Raw genomic sequence first — 26,830 nt, 5'->3', positions numbered from 1 at the left:
GTTGCCAGAGCCCTGCACACATTTAGCGCTCCCTGTGGCCCTGCTGTCCCCCTTGGCCTGGATGGGGCCTTGTTGGCCATGCCAGCACGGGCCCCCAGCCCACTGCTTGTGCTGCTGAGACATGGGGGAAAAGGACAGGGGCAAGACTTGGTAAGGCTGCTGCTTGATGGGCTCAGTGGGATGCAGCATAGCTTGGTCCTGGCCAGCCCATACTTTGCTCTGGTGTGACTGCAGCATCTCCACAAACTGCCCTCTGGGTATGAATCTGGTTGGGTGCAGAGTACCCAGAGGTGGTTTTCTGGGGGGACTGCAGCTTCCCTTTGTGGCTGTGTTTTTTTGAGGCTGCTAAGAGCAGAACTGCTCTCCTTTCCCCCTACCCTTATAGGGTGCTTCATCTTATGATGGTTCTCTGGGCTGGTCCTGGCTGCCCTGAGCTGTAACCCCCAGCTCCATACCTTGCTGCATCCCTGATTTCCTTGCACAGGTTTATGTGTGTGGCCTTTAGCTCACCACAAATAGCAGTGGCTCAGCTGGAAAACATGCTGCCTCTCCCTGCATGCTCTCACAGTGTGTTTTGGGGTGCAAAGCAGCAGTGAGGCTGCTGCCCCCCCCTTGCTGGATGGGGCCAGGCTGGGGGTGTCTGGTCTCTGGTTGTGTGAACCCAGCCTTTGCCCCTTTTGTGCAGATGAATGGTGTAATCAGGGCTGTGCTCTCCCTGCGGGACCTGCTGGCAGCAAGGCCAGGCTGTCCCATCCTGCAGCTCTGTCCTACTGCCCCAGCTGCTTGTCCTTGGAGTGGCAAAACTCCATCTCAGCCATGGAGCAGCTCTGTACTACCTTTGAGGAGCAGAGCCCCTTGTGGGATGTCCTTTCCCTTTTTAGCCCTGCCCAGCTACTAGCACCAGAGGAGCAGAGCCAGAAAGAGGCCAAATGTGCTGTAACAGACCTGGAAGAGCAGAAAGGTAGATGGATCCCAGCCCTTGCTGCAGGATTGAGGCTGTAACACAGCTCCTGGATGCAGCCCCACAGATAGGTAGTGAGGCAGAGCTGTCTCCACTTGACCTAAGTGAGGAGAAGGCTGCCCTTGGGCACTGACTGGCAGCAGACCAGCTGTGTGGGGCTCATAATGAAATCCTGTTTTCTGACACTGCTCTTGTTCCTGCCAGCAGGGCAGACACTTGCCTCATCCCATTCTACCTGCTCCTTACCACAAGACTTCAAAACCTCTTACAAGGTGCATGGCCCCAGTACTGCTGCTCCCATGGGGCTCTAACCACAATGGAAGCACATGGTGGGGCTAAGGGTGAGTAGCAGGGCTCTTCCAGTGTGCTGTGGCTTGGTTCATCTCCCATTCAGCAGGGAAGCAATTGCTGAAGCCCACAGGAAATGCTTGTTGCCACAAGGAAGTTTCAGCAGGAACAGGGAGGCACTGTTGTATATAGCAGCTGATCCGAAGCACTGTGAGCTCCTGCAATACCTTGCAGTGGTTTTTATGCAGCAAAAAGTGTTGATATGCTGGTTGGAATCATGGAGCAGACAAGGAATTTTACCCAAGTTTATTCAAGTGTCATGGTTCTTGCCCTCCCTCCAGCTTCTGAAGGCAATGAGATAAGTCTAATCATCCAAATAGTACAGCAGTATTTAAAGACTTTGCCAGCATAATCTTCCAATATATAAAATTTTACATATAGTTCCTTGCTTTTATAAAAACAAAAATATCTTTTTTTCCCCCCCATACAAAATATTTGGCATCAGCAGGTTCCAGACAATTGGGCTGGGAAGAGGAGTGGTCTTCACCACATTGTGGGTGGGAATGTGACTGAACAGTGGCATTTGTCCTTTCTCAGAGAACCTATAACAGTGGAGCAGTAACGTGTTAACGTTCTCTTTCTCCAAGGAATTCACCGCATATTTTGTAAGATGTTCCTGAAGTTTTCCAGTTCTCTAACACTTGTCGAAATCCTGTGTGAGGAAAGCAAAGAGGAAAGAGAGACAGATCCACATCACACTTTATTTAGAATTCAAGAGAAACTTGACAGCAGTCCCTAAAGCTGCAAGCAGCTCTTAGGAAGAGAGAATTTAAGATTTCAACTAAATTAGGTTGCGGTGAGGTTATCTGGTAATTTCAAACTCTTTTTAAAAGAAACACTGAGAAACACAGAGGATGTTACAGAGATCACACAAACCCGTTAACTAGAGGTCAAGAAACAGACTGTAATATTACAAGCGCTGCAGGCACGTCTCCTTGCTCTGTAAACTTGTTTCTTCTGAAGGGTTATTTTAATCACCCACCTCATTTTCCTGCCCCTGGAGCATCAGTGAAGGGGCCAAGTCAGATCCTGAAAATATGGCCCATGTGTACCTCTTCCGTACAGGAGGGTTCTGCCCTTCTGCGTACAGCACAAACTGCTGTTCTAAGGTTTGGAATAACCCAAACAACAAGTGAGAGATGGAGGTTTTAAAGGCTCCAAGGAGGATTTTCAGTTGGGCATCAGAGGGGAAAAGGGAAGAAAGAACAAGGCCTGTTCTTGAGCAGCTCAATTTCCTCTGAACACAGCCATGCAGAGATTCCCTAAGTCTCCTGCATGCTGCTTCCAGAGGCTGTGGTGATCTGGCAAAAGAAGGGCCAAAGGAAGTTGAGCTTCCTTGGTGTAAGGGGAAGGCAGCTGCCGTGCTTGGGAGGGAAGCACGACAGCAGCCCCTGGGGAGGAGCACTTAAGGGTTTTCCAGGTCTGATGCACATTACAGGCTCCCTACTGCTTACAAGTGATGCTGCAGGTTTGGTTTGAAGCAAGATATAGCAGGATCCCTGAGCCTGAGCACTGGCAGCAATGTTGCCCAAAGAATCTTTTGAAAAGCTTGAAGGAGAGCTCAAAAGGGAGCATAGAACAACCACAATCCCCATCTGCAGACAACATGCTCTGAGGACGGAGTCACACAGTCCTTAAAACCTACCAGAATACTTTGTATCTTTATACAAATGCTGCCTTGTATTTCTTAGAGAAATGTAGAGTATGACAGAGTTGTTTTAAATTGGATGAAGCCTTTGGTGATATGGTTTAGTGTGTGGTGTCCCTGCCCATGGCAGGGGGGTTGGAACTTGATGATCTTAAGGTCCTTTCCAACCCTAACTATTCTACAATTCTATGTCAACATCATCTGATGTGTGAGAGCTTCTTCATGAGACAGAATGATCGGAGCAGGAGCCAACAACAACATTGCTGGTAAGAAATGTCTGTTTAAGTTTAAAAGGGATGTAACCCTACAGCTCACGTGAAAGTAGAGGGAAAAAAAAAAGTCTCATACTAACCTTCCAAAAGCATTAAATAAGGCAACAATTTCTTGTCTGGTCAGCTGGAATCCATAGGAAGGGCCACTTTCAGGCATCTTTTCTATTAGGTTTTCAGAAAAGAGAATCTTCAGCGCTGTACCCAAGCCCTGCGTCTGTAACAAACAATTACAGTTTAATAATGGGGAGATCCCCACAGCCTGACTCACAAGTTTAACTTTCCCTCCCTCCTCCGTCTTTGCAAGGATTCCTGCTGACATCATCTAACAGAGCAAGACCTGGATTCCACCTAGCACACATCAGAGAAGGGGCAGAGCACAGCCAGGATGCTTTATTCATTTAGTGTTGCTGTGACAGCACAGTTGCCCCACAGCAGCTTTCTGTGTAGGTTTGACCACCTCCAAAATCCAGTGCAGATTGCACTGAGCAGCACCCTCTGCATTGCTTGTCAGAGGCCCTGCAGTCCCTCCGCTCTTTTGGGGAGCTGCTGTAGCAGGGTAACCCAGTTTCCAACTGCAACGGCCACAGGCAGCTGCTGCCAAGCCTAGAAGGGGCACACTGCTTCCAACTGACCACACAAGGTAACACCCGAGCAGCCTGATCTGTACCTGGGAGCTGACCCATACCCAAGAACCACATCTGAATCCCATAGGATCAGCCTGCAGACACATCCCCTGCCACTGAGCAAGCTCACCTGCAACTTCCCCCACAGGCGACATTTGAAGCAGCCAACACAGTCCATTATCCTTGAAATATTCTTAAAGTGTAGCCTAAATTCCTCCTAGGAGAAAAAGACATCCAAATTGATTGTGGTTATGCACTAATTAGGACTTCTTCCATCTATTAATCCAAATCCAATAATGTATTAATCCTGGACTTCATGCTAAATTCAGTGGGACTGAGCTAGGGAAATGCATCCCCAGCAGCAATTCCCCACTCTCCTGAAGGTGCAGACTGTAGTTACCCAACAGGTATCCAAACCATTCAGAAAGAAAAATGGAATTTAGAAAATTAGAAATTGGAAGATTTGAAATACCTCACCTGGTCCCTGGCATGTACTGGGGTCCTTTTTAGATCCAACATTACCCCAGCCACACACCTGGAAATACCCTTTCACCAACAAGAGTCCCAAATGAAAGGGCTGGCCAATTACCTTTAGTTTAGTAGCTTCCTTTTTATTTCCTGCAAAGAATGAGTTTTCATCAAAATGCAGTGGGAAAGATCTGAAATAGAATAAAAAGAGATTTGTGATTGATGAGAAGCTCAACATGGCCGGCAGTGTGTGTTCACAGGCAGAAACTGTCCTGGGCTGCATCATAAGAAGTGTGGTCAGCAGGTTGAGGGAGGTGATTTTCTTCCTCCTCTTTCATTAGACCCCACCTGCAGTACTGCATCCAGCTCTGGGGTCCCCAACGTAAATAGTACATGGCTCTGTTGGAGCTAGTCCAGAGGAGGCCATGAAGATGCTCAGAGGGCTGGAGCATCTCTGCTATGGAGACAGGCTGAGAGCTGGGCTTGTTCAGCCCAGACAGGAAAAGGCTCTGGGGAGACCTTAGAGCAGCTTCCAGTGCCTAAAGATACTGACAATAAATCTGGAGTGGGGCTTTTGGCAAGGGCCTGTGGGGATAGGACAACGGGGAATGGCTTTGAACTGAAAAGCTTCCCCATCCTGGGCAGTGTTCAAGGCCAGGTTGGACGGGGCTTTGAACAACCTGGTCTAGTGGAAGGTGTCCCTGCCTGTGGCTGGGGGGCTGGAACTAGATGAGATTTAAGGTCCCTTTCAACCCAAACCATTCTAGGATTCTGTAATTATCACTCCACAGCTTGTTTCTGTGGCTGAAGTCTGGCTCCAGGAAGTACCTGGTGAGGTGGGTGAATGAAACCAATCATTGAGAAACATTGGACATCTCTAGATGTATTTTAAGTGTAATCTGCTTGTTTCTTAGATTTTTTGGAGGCTTTCCATTTTAGCTTGCATCTCACCTTGGAGACACATTCAGCAATTGCCCTATGGTTTCTAAGCAATTTTAGTCTGTTTTCTAACAAATGTAAGTATTGAAGGAGCAGGAGTGTGACAAGATAAATTCAAACATTGATCACATTGAGACACCTGTTTCCATCTGCTTCTATTTCTCTTAGTCCAGACTGTCCAACAGCCCAAATCTCTGTTACCAACAAGATGCTGGGGCTTGAAGAGCCATTCGTCCCAGCCATTGAGTGTAATTACTTGGCCAGGTGGAGAATGTCCAGCAGTAGGCTTTTCATTTCTGCATCACGACTCTTATTCCCTGTGTAGAGCTGGAAACCTGGGCGCTCAAAGAATGGCAGCACTTTGGACAGGGCTCGCAGCTCTATCAGGTAGAGAAAATAGAGGTTCTTGAGTCTTCTGGGACCTTCTCCTCTTGTGATGACTTCATCAAATCTTCGCTGGAACTCTGTAACATTGGGGCCCCATTTCTTCTCTGACCATGTATCTGAGAGAGTGGAAAAAAAGACAAAGATGTGATGGGTTTAGTTCAGGTTCAGCTCCTCCCACCATCCCAAGTTAAATGATGAAATATAACTCTAACCAGGGAGATGCAGGCTTTCCAACAGTCACAGACCCTTCACCTACCACAGATGGTTTCAGAGACAAGAGAGGTGGGCTTTTAGCTCAAACCTCAGCAAGCACACAAGTCCCACAGACCTCGGTCAGCTGGTTTAAAACACGACCCAGGCTTACAAGCAAAAGGTAAAATTGGAGGCTACCCATTTTAACAAGTTAAATCGGTTGGAGAGTTTCTCATCAGGTGAGCTGAGTGTTTCTGGGAGCAGTTCTGCATAAGCTGGTGATAGCTCAACATTTGCAAGTGAAGAGGACCAGATGGATGTACCAGGCAGGCTGTGAAGGTCCCTTTGTTTCTTTCTTCACTCCTGCCTACAGAAGCCATTGACTTAACTGCAGAACTCTGAAGAGGTCTCTGCTTTGGCATGAGTCTGCAGAGGCAAAAAGGCCTCCTGCTCCCATTGCTCTGGCAAGCAGCAAGGAGGCCAGAGGTTGGGAGGTTTCCTCAAGAGCAGGGACATCTTCAGAGAATTCCTGCTGTTAGGGAAATGCAAGAGAACAAAAGCAAGCCAAGGGTGGGAGGAGACTGGCCTCTATTTTCCATTCTCAAGCCCACAGGTTTCACAAAGGATATTTCATTTTGCTCATTCTGTCATATACTTCAGACTATATTAAAGAACATAGTGGAAATGTGGAACACAGCCAGAGTGAGCTAATGTATAAAAACAAAGAATAAAAAAATAGGAAGAAGCTTTATCTTGTAAATCACCCAGCAGGAAAGGGCTCCTTCCCAGCTCTGAGGTGAGGTAGGCTCTCTGCAAGGCAACCACAGCACCTGCTGATGGAAATCCCTGCACAGATCAAAGCTGTGCCAAGGAGCAATCACCTCAGAGCAGAAATCACCTTCCAATGGATGCTCTCCCTTTCTACACATGCTAGACAAAGACACTCACTTGGCTGTGTGTAACCACCCTTATTTTCCTAATTCCTCTGAGTCCCAGCTCATCTCTTGCCTTTGATGTTTCTCTTGTCATTCCATCTCCCAGCTCTAACATAATCTAACATCAAGACAAGGCCTATTTGAGCTGTAGAGACACAAATATAATTACTTAAGTTAAATCTAAATTGCTTATCCAAATTTCAATGGCTGTCTCTAAATCTGTGCTTGATTTCTATAAGCTTTTAAAGAATAAAGGTGTTAGGCTTGACCCACAGGTACCTCTCTGGACTACAACGACTAAATCCTTCAGGAAGTCTGTCATAATCTATGCCCCTGTGCTGCATGAGCAGCGCACTATAGCCATTGGCTTCGCAAGACACACTTATCATGTTTCCATGTTACCCTCGATTTTTAACCCCTGGGTTGAAACTTCAATCCTTCAGACAGCTACTTACAGACAAAGGCACGCAAAGGAAATGGAAATAGCATATGAAAATGGATCAAGGGTGCTGGGAAAGCCTAGCCAAGCATTTCACAGTCTAGGTGAGATTACTGCTAAACTGACCATCATAAAAACAAGGCTGTCCCTTCCTAGCCCGATACTCAGTTAGAAACCCACTCCAAGATAATCTTGGAAGAATAATAGAAGGTATACATGCTGGGAGTCTTGGTACAGAGCACAGTCCAGCCATTTTCAGACCTGAAGGCATGCGGTAATTGCATTCCTAATTCTGTTGCACAACTGGTGTGCTGAGGGAGGGAAGAGAAGGGTGCAGACAGAGGCCTGAGCCCTGCAGGAACAGGCTCCAGCTAGCACTTAGTGGAGACACAGAAGTCTCAATTTAGGAGTGATGCAGAAGAGCTATGGCAGAAAGTAGCATTTACCTTGTAAAAGGTACCTGGCACTCAAATGGATGTTGATGCTTGCATGGAGACCAGAAATGAGTCTGTAGAAAGCTCGTTTCTCTACACAGACACCTGAAAAAAAAATGGGCATCTTAAGATACTGAAAGTTTACATAGAATTTTCTTCTCCCAGCTGTCAGACAGAAATCTAACCCCACCTGAGTGTGGCCAGTAACTCCCACCCGTGCCCAGACCATTTTGTGTTCATCCCAGGAACAGCAACCAAGTTTAGACAAAGGATTACCTTTCAGCCACTTGTAAAACGCATGCCCTGGAAACAAAAAAGGAAAACAAGCACGTCAGTTTAAGGGTACTGCCCAAGCCTGATACACTGAACCACCTCCAAGACCAACCCCAGGGTTGCCCTTCTTGGTCTAGTTTGCAGAAGCCAGGAGAGGAGCATGAGAAGAGCATGAAAATAGGTTTTCTCCCCATCCTGACCGATGCTTCTATAACCCAGCATGCCAGCAACTAAGCACAGCACATGGTCCTTCCCACCCATCTCAGCAAGTGCTGCAGAACAGTACAACATAGGGGGACACAATGAGCACTTTTCTCTTCTGGCTAAGGTGGAGACAGGGGCATTTTGTTTGGCTGTTTATAAAACAAACAGCACAACAACCCAACCAAGTAAAAAAACCCCACACAGTGCAACCAAGTGCACACAATCACACAATGTAGTGTTTCACACTACTCCTGCTACTTGATTGTAAGTAATCTGGAGAACACAAAATGATTTGGAGACAATTTGGAGACAAAAAGACACGGCATATACACAGGCCCAGTGCTGCAGATGGCAAAGAGCTCCAGAGAACATGATCTCCCAGATGTGAGCCCTGCAGGGCTGTGGGCTGGGTACCCAGCCTATCAGTCTTCTCAAAGCTCCAGCCTGAGAGCTGCTGTCTCAGTAATAACCAGTGTTGAAATAACCACAACACAAGTCCTGTTTCTGAAGACTCACAACACTTCAGTGACTATCTTCAAATGGCATTAAAAACCTGCTGGTGCTTTTAAAGCCCATGGAAGGATGGGCTGACCTCAAGGACAGGGAGCGCAGGGAGATCTCTACACAGGGTCCTGAACACAACAGAATTTCAAGACAACTTTGATTTGCCTGGGAAAAGATTTTGCTAACCAGGTGCATTAGTTAATGGTACAGCTCGACAGCATGAGAGAGACACTATGTTTGTTTCTGTTATTAGTAGAAACAGGTAGAGTGCCACTCACCTCCATCGTCTCCTGATGAGAAAGAGCATGAATGGTGGAGGAAGAGAAAACAGGAGATAAAAATTACACAAAACCAAAAATTAAAGCCCAAAGCACAAGCATTAAGATTGTTCTGTTAATCTGCTCTGACAAGAAAATGAGCCTCTCCAGGGAGACTTAGGAATGTTCCCAACATGGAAAATGTTCTGAACATCTCAGGCTGCAGCAATGAACATACCAGATGAACAATGCTACTGAATAACCTTGACCAACACTGGGGGCATTGATATTTGCAAAGGAAGTAAAACCACCACAAGCTGAACCAGAAGCCAGAAAACAAGGGACATAAGTCACAGAATTATAGAATGGTCTGGAAGGAACCTTAAAGTTCATCCATTTCCAACCCTCTTTCACAGGCAGGGACACCTTCCACTAGACCAGGTTGCTCCAAGCCCCATCTAACCTGGCCTTGAACACTGCCAGGGATGGGGCAGCCACAGCTTCTCTGGACACCCTGTGCCAGTGCCTCACCACCCTCACAGAGAAGAGCTTCCTAATATCTAATCTAAATCTCCCTCTGTCAGTTTAAAGCCATTCCCCCTTGTCCTTGTAAAAAGACCCTCTACATCTTTCTTGTAGGCCCCTTCAGGTACTGCCTATGTCTGCCAGAGGTGCCTTGTATGACCTCTGACAGGATACTCAAAGATCCCATCGCTGCTTCCTGCAGTTTGTCACTTGCAACAACTCTAGCAGGTGTCAGTCTCTATTTTCATGTTCTCCTGCTTCCTGATCTGTGAAAGGTATCCCTCTCCCCTCAGCATATCTGTAGTATTTCATTCATATCTTGCCCTAAACTGAGGCAGTCCAAGGAAGCACTGGTATTTTCAAGGACATTGTACATTTCCTTTGCCAGTGCTGCTCCTGAAGTGCCACTTCTCTGCACAAGGGTCAAGTGAGGGGGGAAGCACCTACACAGTTTAGGGAAAAATCACGGGATCCCCCAGAGGGCACTGCTGGGGCAGTGTTCAGGTCAAACGAACAGGAAATGAGGTTAAGGATATTCTACTCATCTGGACACGGTGGGGTATCAGGAGATGTGGGGCCTCTTAGCCGCCTTGAGCAAGAAGCTCTCATGCTTCCAAAACCCTTCCCTACTTTCATTTACACTGTATAGGCTTTGCTTTTGGGGCAGATTTTTTCTTTCTAGTGTCCACAGATGATCCCAGCCAGGTTCTCATTTCAGACCATCACAAATGGTTTGGTATTGGTAAGCAGAGAAACCAGGGACCCAGGGAGAGTTCAGAGTTCAGCCCTGCTCCCAGTCCCTCCTAAGTTCACATTTCTTCCAGGAATGGAAGATCAGACTTTCCTTCTCCATGATGAATGCTAGAAAGCCACAATTCCAGCTGCTCTTGTGTTAACTATAAAAATCTACGTGTGATCAAGAGCTACAACACATTTCTCATTCAGTAGAAGTAGCTCAAGAGAGCATTTACCGTTCCTGGGGCTAGGATCAGTACACTGCTAAACCACTTAGTGAAATAAATAAATGACTCACCTCTATCAGATTCTAAAGGTCTTTTTACATTCTGAGGCCTAAAAGGAAAACCAAAATAATTTAAATAAGATATGTAAATAAGTTAGTGTCTCCTTGCTGTGCAGAAACACAGTACAGCAGAAATAATTATTTCTCTGCAGTCAAATGGCTAAGGAGATCTAAGAACCCCTTCTGTGCTTTAGCTTTGCTTAGAGAGGAAAAGGATACAGCAAAATGAGGCTTTCTCTGGGGCTTCTTGTGTTGTTTTGGGTGGTTTTTTTTCTTCTTTCTTTATTAAAAACAGCTAGGAAAACTTGAGTGTCTACAGAAGTGCTGGTGGGCATTATCACACAGTGCAGCACGATACACCAGGAATGGAGAGGAGAGCCCTAGAGACCACAGCAGTCAAGACTGCAGACCAGTGCCCACCAGTACTGTGTATCAGCCTCAGGGGTACCCCTGGCAGAGCTCAAACTGGCGCACAGCCTGGGGAGAGAGCTCACCTCACCTGGGTGGTGGCCAGGGAGGACATCGCACCAGAGCTGTGCACCCCTTGCCAGGCTGCTGCCTCGCCACACTGCAGGGCCTGCATCAGGAGCCTGCACCAGGGCAAGCCATGGTACAAACAACAGCCAAGGGAGGCTCATGGGGCAGCCACATGCCTCATCCCCTCCCCTGACAGCCCATGCTGCACAAGCGCTGTGGCAAAGACAGAAGAATGAGGATTAATGGGACAGTTAAAGCACATGCGGCCCCTCTGCAAAGAAATCAGCACCTGCAAGCTTGTAGAGTCTGTATCCCAAAGCACCTACTTGAAGCAGTTTTCTTCGTAAATACTGTTCCAAATTTTCCAGGCATCCGGTCCTTTGTAGCCAGTATAGCGCTCAGGGTTCAGGAGTAAATCCACGTACTCTGCGTCAGGAGAAAGGACGTCTGCAAAGCAGAGTGCTGGGTCAGTGACAAAAACCTTGTGAAGGAAAATGCCATCTCCATCTAAGCTGCTAAATTCCTAAACAGGGCAAGACCCTGAGCAGTGATGAAGCTTTGTCAGCAATCTTTGCATCACATTGTTTTCCAACTAAAGAGGGGAGGGGAGGTGGAAGAGAGAAGAAATGCTGTATATGCTCCAGGCTTGCTGCAGTATCACACACTGTCCTGAAAGTTCTGCAGAGGTACTTAAAATCCCACTATAACACTTGTCAGAGCTAAGAGGCCCCTGTACCATCAGCTTCGCAGAAGTTGTCTGAAGAGTCATCGTGCCGTGTCCATTGGAGCATTGCCCGCTGTGTTTCCGCACTGCAAAGGAAGTTGAAAGAGACAATGAGAAAGAGCACTGATACTGGGTTTCCTTCAAGATGAGTAAGGATTGTGGAAAAAGAAGTCCAACCTCAAAGAGCCATCAACAGCTCCAAGTCGCTCGGCTTCTTCACATTCTTCAGCAAGATTGTTGGCTTCTTCTGAGTACTGGGTTGAAAAACAAAGGGGTGGGGAGAGAAAGGGATTAAAAAACAGGTTTTTTGCTATTATAAGTCTGCCTTTAATGCCTTAACCTAGGTTACACATCAGAAACATTTTCATGATTCATCCCACCCTGTGTTTCCACAGGATGTCTGCAGATACCCAGATGCTTGTGCAATTGCCATGACTTGCAGGGCCTCACAGCAGCCTCCAGCACTGCCAGGAGCACTTTGTCCCTGACACCACCCTGAAGGCTCTATAGCATACCAAACACCTGAAGAGGGTAAAAATTTAGGCACAAATACTGCCCTCTGATTAAGGCAGCTTTTATCAGCTGAAGCAACATGGAACTGGCCTTATCAGCTGTGTCATTTTGTGTATGCAGACACACCTACCTTGTAACTTCCAGATCTGATTCCATCAGGGACTTCCTCCTGAAAGACAAAATGGAGCAAGTGCTTCATGTGGAGCTGATGAGGCCTTTCAGCCTAATCTTTGAGAAAGATTAGGAAGGTTACCACAGTTTCCAGTTGGTAGAAGGTAATCAAAATGCTCAGCTCAGCTTACAACACATCCAGTTTCAGGCTCCTCCACACACTAAGGTTAAGCAATATTCTTGGGTGGTTTATTTGGATTTCTCACAAGACTCCTCAAAAGGTCAGCAGCTTTCCACAATGCTACATCACATTATGTTTTGCTTACATAAGCATGAGGTTGGTGAAGCCAACATAAACCCCAGAGGAGCTGGAGCTGCCTCTGGTCAGCTGGTGACATCCTGTCTACCAGTGATGCCAGCAGTCCTCGGATACTACACAATTGATACATGTCATTCCAAAACTTCCCCTTTGCCACTCTGTCACCTAGTGTCAGCCCCACACAACCTGAGCAGTAGGCACAAGACAACTGGGCTCTAAATTCTCCTCAACTTCCATTTCCTCCATCACTGGGAAGGCAGTAAACCCACTTTTACATTGCAGAAGGAAATATTATGATGGCAAGTAGAACAGGAAGAGAAAAATTAAGCAATAAATAAGAGTTATTTTTATTGCTTTTCGTGCAAAGTGGGCCCAAATTAAAATAATTAAGAACAGCAGTGACACAGCCAGTTCTTAAAATAAGAACTTCTTCCCTACAGGATGACCTGGGCAGGCTGGAAAAGTGAGCTAACAAGAGCCTTACAAAGTTCAACAAGGACAAGTGTAAGGCCTTGCACCTGGATGAACACAGTCAAAAAGTGCAGCACGGGCTGAGATCTACCCAGCTCGGGGGCAGCTCCATGGACAAGGACCTGGGGGTCCTAGTGGACCAAGCTCAATAGGAGTGACCAGTGTTCAGCTGCAGCAAAGACATCCAGCAGAATGCTGGGTTACATCAACAGGGGCATCACAAGCAAAGATAAAGATGTCATTGTCCCATCTACTCAGTGCTTGTCAGACCACACCTGGAATACTGTGTTCAGTTTTGGTCTCCACTATACCAAAAGGTGTGGACAGGCTGGAGAGAGTCCAGAGAAGGGCCACAAAGATAATTCAGGGACCAAGAAGCTGTGTGAGGAAAGGGTGAGAGAACCGGGCTTGCTCAGCCCAGAGAAAAGGCAGCCCAGGGGAGACCTGCTCACCCTGTTCCAGTATTTAAAGGGTGGCTACAAAGAAGACAGAGACTCCCTTTTGACAAAGGAGTCCCATAGAAAAGATAAGGGGTGATGGACACAAATTATTCCTGGGGCAATTCCGACTGGACACAAGAAAGTTTTTCCCAATGAGAACAATCAGCCATTGGAATAATCTCCCCAGATAGTGTCCCCAACACTGGACACTATTAAGATTCAGCTGGGCAGGGTGGTGGGTCATCTAGTCTAGGTCATGTTTTGCCTGCAAAGGTTGGACCAGATCATCCTTGAGTTCCCTTCCAACCTGGTATTCTATGATTCTAGCAAATATTAATTTAATCGTAACATTACTCCGTCACTAGTAAATCATTAGTAAAGACATTCCTTTTAAGGAAAACAGTATTTAAGCAAAATTTAGGAATCATTCCCAACCCAACATTTTGGGTCCATAATAAGTGCTTTTTGAAGACTAGGGAAACAAAGGACATGTCTCCTACTCTACCCCTCAAACACAAATTTAACATACATATCAGATTTTATATAACACAAGTGATATCCACACACACCCCAAACCAGAATATTCCAAGGTGTTGTATCAGCTTAGTAGCTGCTGGGTTTTTTCCAGCCAACAGCTATGCTACACCACAGTAGTTATCAGGTGAAGGGGACAGACACCTGTTTCACTGCAGCAGACATTAAGTTATACATGGAAATAAACTACTACATTGGGAAGACACATGCAAGTAGTGCCATGAGGCCTCTGTCATTGAGAGCACTCATCACACTGTTGTCACAGCATTCCCAGGGCACCATCGGCACACAGCTGGCTCCAGAGACCAGGGAAGAAAAGGGTGAGACAGCCTGTTGCTGGCTGCGACCCGCAAAGCCAGACCGGGTGGTATCTTCAGCACCTCTAGCAACCCAGCAACCAAGTTGTGATTCATCTACTGTCCCATCCCCTTCTCTTCAGGCAGACGCCTGCAGTCAAGGTGTTTTCTTTTAGTTCAGCGAAAAAAACCCTTTTACCCAGCAGACAGAGTCAAGAGTGTTTGCTTTCATACTGGGAAAATAATACTGGTCTCTGGAAGAGCAACTGCACGTAAAGAGAATGGGCTGGGAAGGTTGAATTCATCAGGCAAAACTGCAAATCACAGTGTGCCTCATTGGCCAACTACAAACATTCTGTCAGTTAACACAAGAGGAACTTCTTGTAACAACAGTGGATTTGCCCAAACCCCATCCATTAATGCCAAAAATAATAGGGTCCGGGACAAGGTTTTAGCCATTCATGGAGGGTGCAACTCTTAAAAGCCCAGACATTTAAACTGTCACAATTTAGCATTTTAGCCTTTCTCATGCATACCAGTATCACTGCACCTAGGAAAGCTTCATCAGAGCCACAGGTTTGCTGTAGCTACAATAACAAGTAAGTCATCTGCCTGCTTCTTCCTCTTGGTCTGCAAAAAGCCAAGTAAAGGTAAAATAATGGATTTTGTACTTACAGACATGCAGGGCTTTACAGCACAGTCTCTTATTCCACAATGACTGTCGTCATTCCAGAAAGGGCAAGGTTTCTTTAGGTTTACCTACAAATAACATAGTATGCTATTACACATTTTTTCCATGCAACCACACCAACCTTCCACACCAGATTTACCAACACACACCTTCAGTGCCTTAGTGCAAGACTTCAGATTTAGTGCAAGGTGGAGTGCAGTGACAGTGGAAACATTTGGTGTTACTTAACAATACAAAAAGCTGATTACACTCATTGATCTGTCTCTCGCACAAGAGGTGTACACCCTCACAACCTGGTCAGCACTATTTATGGTAACACAGAACACAGGAGGCACATATCTTGTGTGATGTCAAGGTGGCTTGTACCCTTTAGGAGCCAGCAGGCACTCGCTGGCCTTGGAATATTGCTGACTTTGTTCTCTGTGAATCTTGGGGGATGTTTGCTCCCCATTGATTTTGTTTCCTTGTTTTGGGCATCTTCGGACCTCAGCCTGCCTCCCTGTCAGAGGAACAAGGAGAGGATGTGCTAGAGTCCTGCTGCCAACCGCTTGTGCCCAGAGAACAGGTCTGTTGCTGTCAAGTCACCTGTGTTCTGGACATGTTGGTGTGTGAGCCTTCCAAGCTTGGCAGGAACAAATAACTCCTTGGTGTTCACGAGACTGATTGCTATCACTCATGTCCTTGCTATCAATAGAGGTTATGTTTTTAATCCTTGCTTTGCTAGTTCTTCAGGTGCTTTCACACACAGACATTTTTATTCATGCTTCATTCAGACCAATCTTAGTATGTCTGCTACAAATCCCAACACTGGAAGGGGAAAGGACATGCACTTCTTTAATAAGCCCTAGTTTTCCTTTTCTGAAAGTTGGTATCAAGTGTCATTCTTCCCAAACAATTCACAAGATTTTGTGGGTTTGGTAGAGAGGGAGAGCAGGGAAAAGCAGCTTCACCCCCATGATTTTATATACGGGCCCATGCAGTGAAGTTGGGAACTTTGCAACTTGTTCCCACAGAAAATGTTTATTTTGGCTGTGGAAACAATCAGGCAACAGTTGCTATTCAGTATCTGTACACAGCAGGTAAAAATACCACCCAAGCACCCAAGCCAAGCACACTCAAAAAAGCCCCACATTTAGTTACATACACATGGTCTCATGCCAATATCTGGCAGTAACAGCCATCACGTCACCCGAATGCCTGGTAACTAAACCTAGCTCTCCACCTCAATGGGGAGACACTGTGGAGACTCTCATTATGCAACACGGATCTCTGGTCATCAATATTTTCGAGCCACAGCTCAACAGAAGGAGTCGTTTAATTGGTTTACTGCTTGAGTTCTTAAGGGGGAAAAATGCATAAGGAAATACCTTTAAAGCCATGCATCTTACAAGCATATTGTATGACAATAAGATTCTCCTAATAACAGAAGAGTTCACCTACTGACTGCATTTTTAAAAGATCAGGATTAAAATGTAGGCATCTGATTTTAAAAAGATCAGCAACAACTTCAAGGGAGAGTTAAAAAATTAAAAGCAAAGCAGTAGCACACAAAATAAACACAATTCTTCTATGAGAAAATTACTTTGTAGTATCTGAAATAGTCACTTTCCAGAAGTTCATTCAGTCTAGGAAAAATCTTGTAGTTGTTGAAGGCGTCAATGCTTTCGACATCACAGGTGCAGTCATCTAAATGGCCAGTAACCTGTTAGATAAAAGAAAAACAACAACCAAATATGAACAACTTCATCAGTGCTTTTTAACACTGCAGACAATAAAACAATTCAGAATTGTCTTTCCTTTTACCAGCAACTCAACTAGTTAAGTTTAAACAACGTTAAAACAGACAGTGCCGATTGGCAGAGAACTTCTTTTGGTGCATCCTTTAGGAGCTGTCCCATACTTGTTGCTTGGGACAGGCAGTTTTCTCTGGTAACACTTTTCCTCTGACACAGAGAGATAAGTTAGAATTCACTGATGTCAGAGTAATAGGCATGAGATGGACACTTCTGTCTCTGAAAGGCAGATAAGTGCGTCCTCAGCAAGTTCACCGATGACACCAAGCTGTGTGGTTCGGTTGATATGCTGGAGGGAAGGAATGCCATCCAGAGGGACCTTGACACACTTGTGAGGTGGGCTGATGCCAACCTCATGAAGTTTAACCATGACAAGTGCAAGATTCTACATTTGGGTCAGAGCAATCCCAGGCACAGCTACAGGCTGGGCAGAGAAGAGATTCAGAGCAGCCCTGTGAAGAAGCACTTGGGGGTGTTGGTCAATGAGAAAATGAACATGAGCCAGCTTCAGTGTGCGGTTACAGCCCAGAAAGCCAACCGTATTCTGGGCTGCATCAAAAGGAGCATGACCAGCAGGTCGAAGGAGGTGATCCTGCCCCTCTGCTCTGCTCTCATGAGACCTCACTTGGAGTATTGTGTGCAGTTCTGGTGTCCTCAACATAAAAAGGACATGGAACTGTTGGAACAAGTCCAGAGGAGGCCACGAGGATGATCAGGGAACTGGAGCACCTCCCCTATGAAGACAGGCTGAGAAAGTTGGGGCCGTTCAGCCTGGAGAAGAGAAGGCTGCATGGAGACCTCATAGCAGCCTTCCAGTATCTGAAGGGGACCTACAGTGATGCTGGTGAGGGACTCTTCATTAGGGACTGTAATGACAGGACAAGGGGTAACGGGTTGAAACTTAAACAGCAGAGGTTTAGACTGGATATAAGGAAGAAATTCTTTACTGTTAAGGTGGTGAGGCACTGGAATGGGTTGCCCAGGGAGGTAGTGAATGCTCCATCCCTGGCAGTGCTCAAGACCAGGTTGGATGAAGCCTCGCATGATATGGTTTAGTGTGAGGTGTCCCTGCCCATGGCAGGGGTTTGGAACTTGATGATCTTAAGGTCCTTTCCAACCCTAACTATTTTATGATTGTATAACAGGACACATCCGTGTGTCACACACATACACAAAATCCACACAGCCCTTGTCCACACATCACACACAGTTACAAGGATCCCAGATGTTTCAGTTGAGGCCAAATCCAGCGAGACCTTGATATTGGCTGCTGTAAGAGCTGGGAGCTGTAGGCACTGCCAGCTGAGGCTCTCAGCTGTGACCACCTCAGTCTGTCATTTCTGTAGGATGGCACACAGAGGAGAGCTGGCATTTGTATAAGGGACCAGTCAGGCAATGATAATGCCACTGAAGATTATGGCATCCAAGAAAGTCCCTGTGGTTGATCAACTATGCTTCAGCCATTTGTTTGACTTAATCAGAACCACAGCAACTGCAAGAGGCTCTCTCCTCACCTCACCTTGGGGAGCCATATGGCAAGAAAATATTTGTTTTAAATGTGATGTAGAAAGCCAATACTTCCTGCATTCCCCTGAACGACCCAAGCTCTGAAGAAACAAAAAAGTAAGAAGTAGCACAGATTCTACTATGGGTTTGTGAGATGTGGATTACAGTCCCAATGACAAAGTTGCACAATAAAAGTAGTTTTAAGCATATCTGAGCTCTGGGGAACCAGCTCTTGTGACCAGCCATCAACTGGATTTCATTCCACTTCCCACCACACTTCAGGCCTGGCCACCCAGACAGTTTTTACCCAGCAAACAGCACACCCCTCCAAGCCAGTTTCTCCAGGAGAATGCTGTGGGAAATGGTGTTAAAAGCCTCACTAAAGTCCAGGTACACAACATCCACAGCCTTTCCCATACCTATTAAGCAGGTCACCTTGCCGAAAAAGGAGATCGGGGTAGTCAAGCAGGACCTGCCTTTCATAAGGCTATGCTGACTGGGCCCCATCACCTGCACATGTCCTATACATGCTATAGGACAGCACTCAAGATGATCTGCTAAATAAAATCCCCCAGCACCGAGGTCAGGCTGACAGATCTGTGGTTTCCCAGGTCCTCCTTCAACCCCTTCTTGTAGGCAGGTGTCATATTTGCTAACCTTCAGTCAGCTGGGACCTCTCCAGTGAGCCAGGACTGCTGATAAATGATGGGAAGTAGCTTGGTGAGCACTTCCACCAGCTCCCTCAGCACCCCTGGGTGGATCCCATCCAGTCACCCTGGCCAGAAATCAAGTATTACTACTCATTCACTCTCAACAGCACACCAGGGATTCTTCCTGGATGTAGCAATACAACATGGGGCAAGCTGCCATTCCCCTGTATCACATAAATTCAGAGTTTTAAGACCAGACAGTTGTTTTAAATGGATCTTGTTGATTTATGAAGCAAATAATGGGACGTTTGCCACAGTTTGTGATAAGAAACTGCCTTGTCTTCTGTCCCTGAAAGCCTACAAGATCCTGGTAGGAAACAGCACAGAAATGATGCACCCCCTGATAGTGTTCTAGGGGGTAATGTCCAGTCTCTGCCTTCTCTCTGTGCACAGGACAACCAGAAGCAGAGACAAGCAGAATAAGGCTGGAAACACTAGCAGCTCCTGTGCAGTGCGACAGAGTGCGCTGATGGGTGGTGGCACAAAAGCTCTCTAGGAGAGGCCAGGAACAAACAGGCAGATGGGGGATGCGCAAGAACTAAGAATTCACTGGATTTGTATTTAAGAGGCTCCCCCTTTTCTTACTTTTAATGCATGTGACCAGCCTAAGGGTCACTGAACACTGCAGAACAGCAAACAGAAGCAGGTACCATCCCGCTTGCAGGAAAGGCAGCAGATGAGAAAAGTCATAGGCATCTGTGAGAGGAAGTAGAACCCTGGAAGCCTCAAGAAAAAGCATCCCTGAATCCAAAGCAAAGGGGCTGCTCCAGTCTTCGCAGTTAGGGCAAAATACATTCTGTACAGTGCCACGTGTAAAATACGAACTACCTGCCTTGACACATTTCCAGAGAGCCCTCAGATCATTCAGCAAGAGCTACGCATCAACTTAAACCCATCGTAATTACTACTGTGGGAATGGAACTCCCTGTCCTCCTTCCAATAGCACAGGCAGAAAACGGAGCACTTGCCCTCAGAGCACACATGAACTGGGGTGGTGGCACGGGAAGAATAGCCTGGATTAAACACAAAGTACCTTAAAGGCAAGTGCAAGTTCCTTTCCACCACTCCGGACAGGGAAGGAAGTAATCCAAGCTCTAGACCCAGACTGCTCCATAGCAGGAGTTAGTACTTTGGGAACAGTTTTTTTTCCAAAGGGCGTTGATATTCTGGACTCATCAACACTGATCTAAGGAGTGAGGGGAAATCAGAGCATGCCAGACTGAGCACTCAAACAAATAGTTTGTGTTAAGGCACCATGATTTGCAGGCTCACTTCTAATTGTAGAGCTTACATCGAAGCCCCCCCATATTATCCTCGCACAGGTGCTGGATGGTGTAATGCATTTTACACAGTGATGAGAATTAACAGCATAGCAATTAAGCTTTCCACTAGCCTGAATCACCCCTATAAAAAACAGTGCTTTGCTAATCCAGTTACCCAATTTAATGCTGTTTCAGGATTAAAAAACAAACAAACCCCCCCATAACCTGGCAAGAAACAAACCACAACAAAAAGCCAACCAACCACAGTTATTAATTCCTGGAAACTTGGCATGCTTTAGGCAGGAATGTTACAGACAGGGTCTAAAAGTGGGCTACAGATGGGTTTGTGGATAATCTTCAGTTGCTCCTTGTATCCATGACAGTCAAACATGTTGCTCCAAGGGAATTATACTGGAGTGCTCAGCAAGCCCTCAATGGGAACAGCCTGCACTATGGGCACCAGGCCTGTCTTCACTGCACCTGGCAATCAATTCAAGCCAGAACCAAGCTGTCAAAACACCATCCTGAAAATAACCCAGGGTAAAGCACTGCAGCACATAGTTAACACAAAACTGAGGAGGAGATGGGTTCACGCTTTGGAGATCTCCACATATCCACTGCTCTGTTTAGAAAAGCACTAGTGGGAAGATGAACCACAATTGCCATCAAAGGGCAAAGGGGAAGCACTGGGGAAATCTCAAGCTCTGCTCAACTCTGAGGAAAACTCCTTTTTTCCCCAAGGATCTCAGCCGCTCTATGCAGAAATGGGCAATTTCCCCAACCTGTGCATAAGATATTGCTGGCCTGCTTACCTTCCAGCTCTGCCTGCTGAGCCATGCCTGGTGGCACTACCTGCTCATGTCCAACCTACCAAAGCTCACAAAGGAGCACAGAAGACATGAGCCAGGTCTCTTCAGAGACTGAGACGAAAGTCCCAGTGATATTGATATTCTGGATATATTAATATCCCAAACAGCACTGATCCACATGAAGATGCAGGGATGTGGGCAGCATCAGAACACTTGGCAGGGCATTGTCTTCACCCCAGAATTTCCATCTTGCTCCATGACCGTTTGCCATCCCAGAGCATGTAAGCAGCCAGAGACTTGTGTGTTTTGGACTTCAGTTAAGCTACAGCACATGTCAAACATGCCCTGCAATGGGTGGTGCCTTAAAACACTTTCCTCCCACCTCCATAAAGTATCTACATCTTTAGCCTGTATTAATTAGAACAGCTGTTTAAGACGAAATTTAAATTGATCCAGTCCCAAACACGTGCCCTGTGCTTGCTGGCATCTGTGAATCACGGAGCTGAGCAGCAGCAGTGGGTTTCACTCCACCCAGTAAGGGTGTGAGAGCCTGGCACGAAGCTGACAAGCAGGGCTGGGTTTCCAGTGGGAAGAGATGCAACGGAGCCGCCGGGACAGACATGACACAAGTGGCTCCAGCTGCTGAGCAAGCACCAAGGAAGGTGTTTGGCTGTCCCTCTGCAATAGCTGCTCTCAATCCCTTAATGCAGGTTGAACCACCACACGTGGACTCCACATCATCCTTGGGTTTGGCCTTTCCTTCCACCCCAGCCTCCTGTCAGTCTGCTTTCCCTGTGCTGCTGGTCCTCTTTCTGCTTCCCCTAGTGTCACGGAAGCATCCCCTGGGCAGTGGATTTAGGGCTTCTTTTGCTATGGGCCTCATCCCAGACCCATACACCACCACATATTGCACAGCTGGGCAGGGAAGGAAGCAAACTCTTTTCTGGATCTCCCACTTGCAGCTACAACAGGGCACAGGGAAGGCAATGCTACAGTGGCTAAGGAGTTGCTTTCAGCCTATACTGACCTTCCTGGCAGCTGCCTGCTCTCCTAGGCAAGCCACACCAGTCCCAGGCTGACAGCAAGCAGATGCTTCCCCTGCTGCCTCACAGAAGCTTCCTTGAAGTCTCTCTGCACAAGTGCTCTGTGGCTGTGCTGAAGCACTCAGCTAGGACCCCCTTTCACCCATGCCAGCACACTTGGAGCAAGGAACTGGCAGTCAGCTGAGGATAATCATGCCCAGCATCTGGCTTCCAAGCAGTATATGCCAGCCAAGGTGCTTTCTTCCCCATTTTCTGCCCAGAAAACAAGGCTGGGGCCTCCAGAGCTCACACAGAAGCAAACCTCACTTGGGAGCCTCAGGATGCAGTTAAACATGAGAAGCTGATGTGCTGCCAGATATCACGTCTGAGCATCTCCTAGCAAAGAAGGATCTGCAGCTGCTCTGCACTTGGAGCCACCCGGCAGAGATCAGGAGCTGTGCTAGGGATAAATTCCTGCCCTGAAGGCTGCTGGATGAACATCAGTTCAACAGGAACACAAGAGTGGCTTGAGAGTCTGTTCAGGTAACAGGGAGGTAACGCTCAGTGCCCAGACTCACCCCTAATGACAATGTACTGACCATAGGAACACCCCGGAAGGAAACTGGCCCTTTGCCAGACCGGAAACCTAGTCAAAATGCCAGTCTGCCCAGCACCTGCAGCACATCCTTAATGCAGCTCCCTCAGTCTGTAAACAGCAAGTGAGCAATAATTGCTAGGAACATGGAGAACTGATTCATGTCTGACTAAAGCATTAGCACCAAGAGCAATATCAGGGCTGGGGTAAGCTGTCTGTAAAGTTTGAGGGAACTCCGATACTGAAATGTTATTCAGCACTAATGAGAGGGGTTAGAAAGCAGGAACAGTATGTGAAAAAACAGTACTTTTAGTAATAGTTCCAAATACAAGTTTCGGGACTGGTCAGCAACCTCTTTAATGAAATTAGGAGCTAAAATAACAGTCAGGAAAAGCAGGTGAGACACTGCTCTTACTAGTACAGAAAGAGAGCAACACCCATTCCAGAAGTATGGCCCACATAGGTCAGCTCTTGAAGTACTGCTAGAGCAGCCCCTGTCACCTGTCACAACACGGGCTGACAGACAAGTTGAAGCTCTTCCACTTGCCCTAAATCAAGGTTTCTGATCTGACAAGCTTGTGAGACAGCAGGAGATGGTTCACAGGAGGAAATCAAAAACTATACCCAGGCCTTGGAGTATATAAACAAAGGAGGGCAAACCATACCATTTAAGGCTTGCCCTGTATTTTATTTGCTGGTAAATTAAAACCACCACAGACGATGATCAGCAAATCATTTTACAAAATGCCTCAGGTATGTTTTTAGCAGGTTAAGTGGATTGCAAGGCTGAGGAATGCTGCCCTACACAACATGCTTTCCCAAAGACAAAGTCTGGAAAAATCTTGACCCTGAACACTTGTATTGAAAACTAAACCAAAGCACACACTACATGAACAAACAAGTGTGCTGCAACAAAACAGCAGTGTACAGAGTACACTAGTTCCTCCTCCCCAAGGAAAAAAGCCTGCAAGCCATTACTATGCCAGGATGCCAGTTCATTGAAGATTTGGGCTTCTTATCCCACACCACACTGCCCACTCAGGCTTTAGTCCTTAGCAGAAAAACTTCACTGCAAAGCAGTAAGTGTACAAGCAAAAACCTTACAGATATATGGGCTGTTGGTTGATGAGAAGCTCATCATGAGCCTGCAATGTGCTCTGGCAGCCTAGGAAGCCAACTGTGCCCTTAGCTGCATCAAAAGAAGAGCAACCAGCAGGTCAAGGGAGATGACTCTCCTCCTCTGCTCTGGTGAGATTCCACCTGCAAGTACTGCATCCAGCTCTGGGTACCCCAACATAAGAAGAATGTGGACCTATTGAAGCGAGTCCAGGGGAAGCCACAAAGATGCTCCAAAGGCTGGAGCACCCCTCTCGTGGAGACAGGCTGAGAGAATTGGGTATGTTCAGCCTGGAAAAGAGAAGGCTCTGGTGAGACCTTAGCCTCTTTAGGCTTCTAACGCTTAAAGAGGGCTGACAATAAACATGGAGAGGGACTTTTTTACAAGGACATGTAGGGACAGGAAAGGGGGAATGGCTTTAACCTGACAGAGGGGAGATTTAGGTTGGATATTAGGCAGAAATTCTTCCCTGTGAGGGTGCTGAGGCCCTGGCACAGGGTGCCCAGAGAAGCTGTGGCTGTCCCATCCCTGGCAGTGTTCAAGGCCAGGTTGGATGGGCCTTGGAGCAATCTGGTCTAGTGGAAGGTGCCCCTGCCCATGGCAAGGGGTTAAAAGTGGATGAGTTTTAAGGTTCCTTTCAACCCAAACTGTTCTATCATTCTATTATTCTATCTATGTATCTACCAATCACAGATACAGAATCAAAATGCATGTTTTTCAATTCTTTATCAGCACAGTTTATATTTACTGTTTCCACATGAAACTGAAGTGTTAATACCCACCAGAAGGCAAAGCCAAGCACAGAGCTGCAAGTTTTTTTCATTTCTCCATTCTCAGTTTCTGACTCACATTTAAGCACTAGAATTTTAGTACAGCAAAAGTAGCCTTTACAACACTTTATTAATAAAAAGGAACAAAAATATAGCACTAAATACCCTGTGCCGTCTTCACCCTTTCATCTTGCAAAGGTGCTTTTGCTAAATTAAGTCAAAAGCAACCTGGGGAGGCACCATTCCCTCAAATCCAGCTGCCTGGTCTCATCTCTTCATTAACCATACCCAGTTCTCTCGTTACTGTACACCAACAGAAGGTGCACCTGCCGGACGGTAACAAGCCTAGCACATCAGCAAAGGGGAAAACACTGTAAGAGCTTTAACATGAGGGCACCCCAACTCCCGCTGGCATGGCAGGGTAGGGCAGGGGGTGCCTGCTTCAGCCACACTCTCTCCTAGACAGCGGAGCTGGGAAGAACAGCGAGGCAGACCCACAGGAGAATCTAGAGAAAACCCTGGGGTGACCTTAGAGCAGCCTTCCAGTACCTAAAGGGGCCGACAGGCTGGAGAGCGACTTCTGACAAGGGCCTGTAAGTATAGGACAAGAGGAATGGCTTTAAGCTAACAGCGAGGAGATTTAGATTACATATTAGTGCAGCAATACACATCCCTAAAAAGCCCGACGAGAGGCGGCTAGTGAGGGACAGCTCACCTAGCTGAAACAGTCGCATTTCCTGCTAGGCGCAAGGAGAGAATACAGCTAAGAAAGCAAGGCAGAGGGCACGGGACTGCTCAGTGGGGTGAAGTCTCCCTCCGAGTCCCTTTGCTTTGGGCACCTTGCAGCAGGTTTTCCCATGCTCACGGAGCACTACCGCCCCCGCCCTGACGGCTGAGCCTGCCGCCCCGTCCCGCCCCCCGGCAGAGCCCACCTGGCAGAAGCAGCGCCGCTCCGCTGGGCCGGGCTGCCCGCGGCACAGCACGGCCCCCGGCAGCGGCAGCAGCAGCGCGGCGAGCCCCAGCAGCCGCACACCTCCGCCCGCCGCCATCTCTCCAAGCCAGCGCCGCCGCCGCGGTCCTGAAGAACCCGCGCCGCGGTGCGCACCGCCCCTCGTCGGGGGCGCGGCCGCCGCCGGCTACGGCCCGCGGAGCTGCCCGAGGGCGTCCGGGCCCTCGGCGGGAGCGGGAGGCGGCCCCGGGGAGCTGCCTGGGTTCCCACAGCGGTGACTCATGCGGGCCGGGCCGGCCCGGCCCGGCCTCTCCGGGAGGCGGGCGAAAGGCGGCTCTGGGTCTGGGGTCACGTCCGCAACGGTGCCGTGACCGGCGGCAGGAGCCACGGGCTACAGGCAGTGAGTAACGAGAACTGGGTGGACACTTCCCGGAATTATGATGAGTATGTATATAATGAAGATATACAAGCTGTAAAGTGCCTCTTCTCGGTGTGCGTGCTAGGTGGAGCGGTCCCCCATGCACCCGGTACTATGACAAAGTAACGCTGGATTTCTAACCTGTCATGCTGGTTGGAGAGTTGATTTTCCTGGATTTCCGTGGCATCCCGGTGGCCTAAAGGAGAGACAGGGCCTCTCCCAGCAGTAGCCCGGGTGTCCCCAGCTAGCAGGGAGCAAGGGGTGGCAGCTGGCCCTGCTCCAGAGGGGTACCCATACTGGGGCACTTTCCTTCCCTGTGAGAAGGAGCTGGAGGACACAGGCTGCCACTGTCCTCAGAGGGACCCGCTGGCCTTGTGTCCTGGCTCTGGATGTGCAGGAGTGTGTCCAGGTACTCCAGTACCCACCAGGCCATGGCCGCTCCATAACCTGTAAACTAGCCAATGCTGAAAATAAATCCTTGCTAAATCAGATAATGGAATTCATAGCTTGGCTGTAATCCCGTGACTTGTCTTTACCATTGACATCTCTGAAGCTCCAGAATGGCCCAAACCTCAGGGCAGCTTCCTTGGGTGGGCAGCCCCCAGGGCATGGAGCTAAGGAGGCTCATCGGGATTCCTGACCTGGCTGCTGCTTGTGCTAGACACTGTGGTGTGCAGGTGTGTACCTACAGGGAACCACAGAATCAGCTAGGTTGAAAAAGAGCTTTAATGGAACCAAATCCATCCATTGCCCTAGGATTGCCAAGGCCACCATTAACCCATGTCACTGAGGGCCTCCTCTACAGGGTTTATGAACACTTCCAGGGATAGTGGAAGTGTTAGTTACACCACTGCCCTAGGTAACCTGTTACAA

General features: G+C 47.6%; 1 protein-coding gene across 1 annotated transcript; it reads right to left on the bottom strand.

Annotated features, from left to right (window-relative positions):
* Positions 1-1,540: 1,540 nt before the first annotated feature.
* Positions 1,541-25,735, bottom strand: ERO1A (endoplasmic reticulum oxidoreductase 1 alpha). The gene is made up of 16 exons (XM_034061904.1): positions 25,523-25,735; positions 16,589-16,708; positions 14,991-15,074; positions 12,275-12,313; positions 11,809-11,885; positions 11,644-11,717; positions 11,234-11,354; positions 10,443-10,480; positions 8,906-8,917; positions 7,923-7,949; positions 7,659-7,751; positions 5,516-5,762; positions 4,442-4,511; positions 3,983-4,069; positions 3,310-3,443; positions 1,541-1,961 (listed from the first exon to the last, which is right to left on the bottom strand). The coding sequence occupies exons 1-16, from the start codon at positions 25,637-25,639 to the stop codon at positions 1,901-1,903; spliced, it is 1,401 nt and encodes a 466-aa protein (XP_033917795.1). The 5' UTR covers positions 25,640-25,735; the 3' UTR covers positions 1,541-1,900.
* Between the last annotated feature and the right edge of the window lie 1,095 nt (positions 25,736-26,830).

This window comes from Melopsittacus undulatus, chromosome 4, assembly GCF_012275295.1.
Source record: "Melopsittacus undulatus isolate bMelUnd1 chromosome 4, bMelUnd1.mat.Z, whole genome shotgun sequence".
Taxonomy (NCBI): domain Eukaryota; kingdom Metazoa; phylum Chordata; class Aves; order Psittaciformes; family Psittaculidae; genus Melopsittacus; species Melopsittacus undulatus.
The sequence above is the reverse complement of the archived record's forward strand: the minus strand, read 5'-3'. Positions and strand labels throughout refer to the sequence as shown.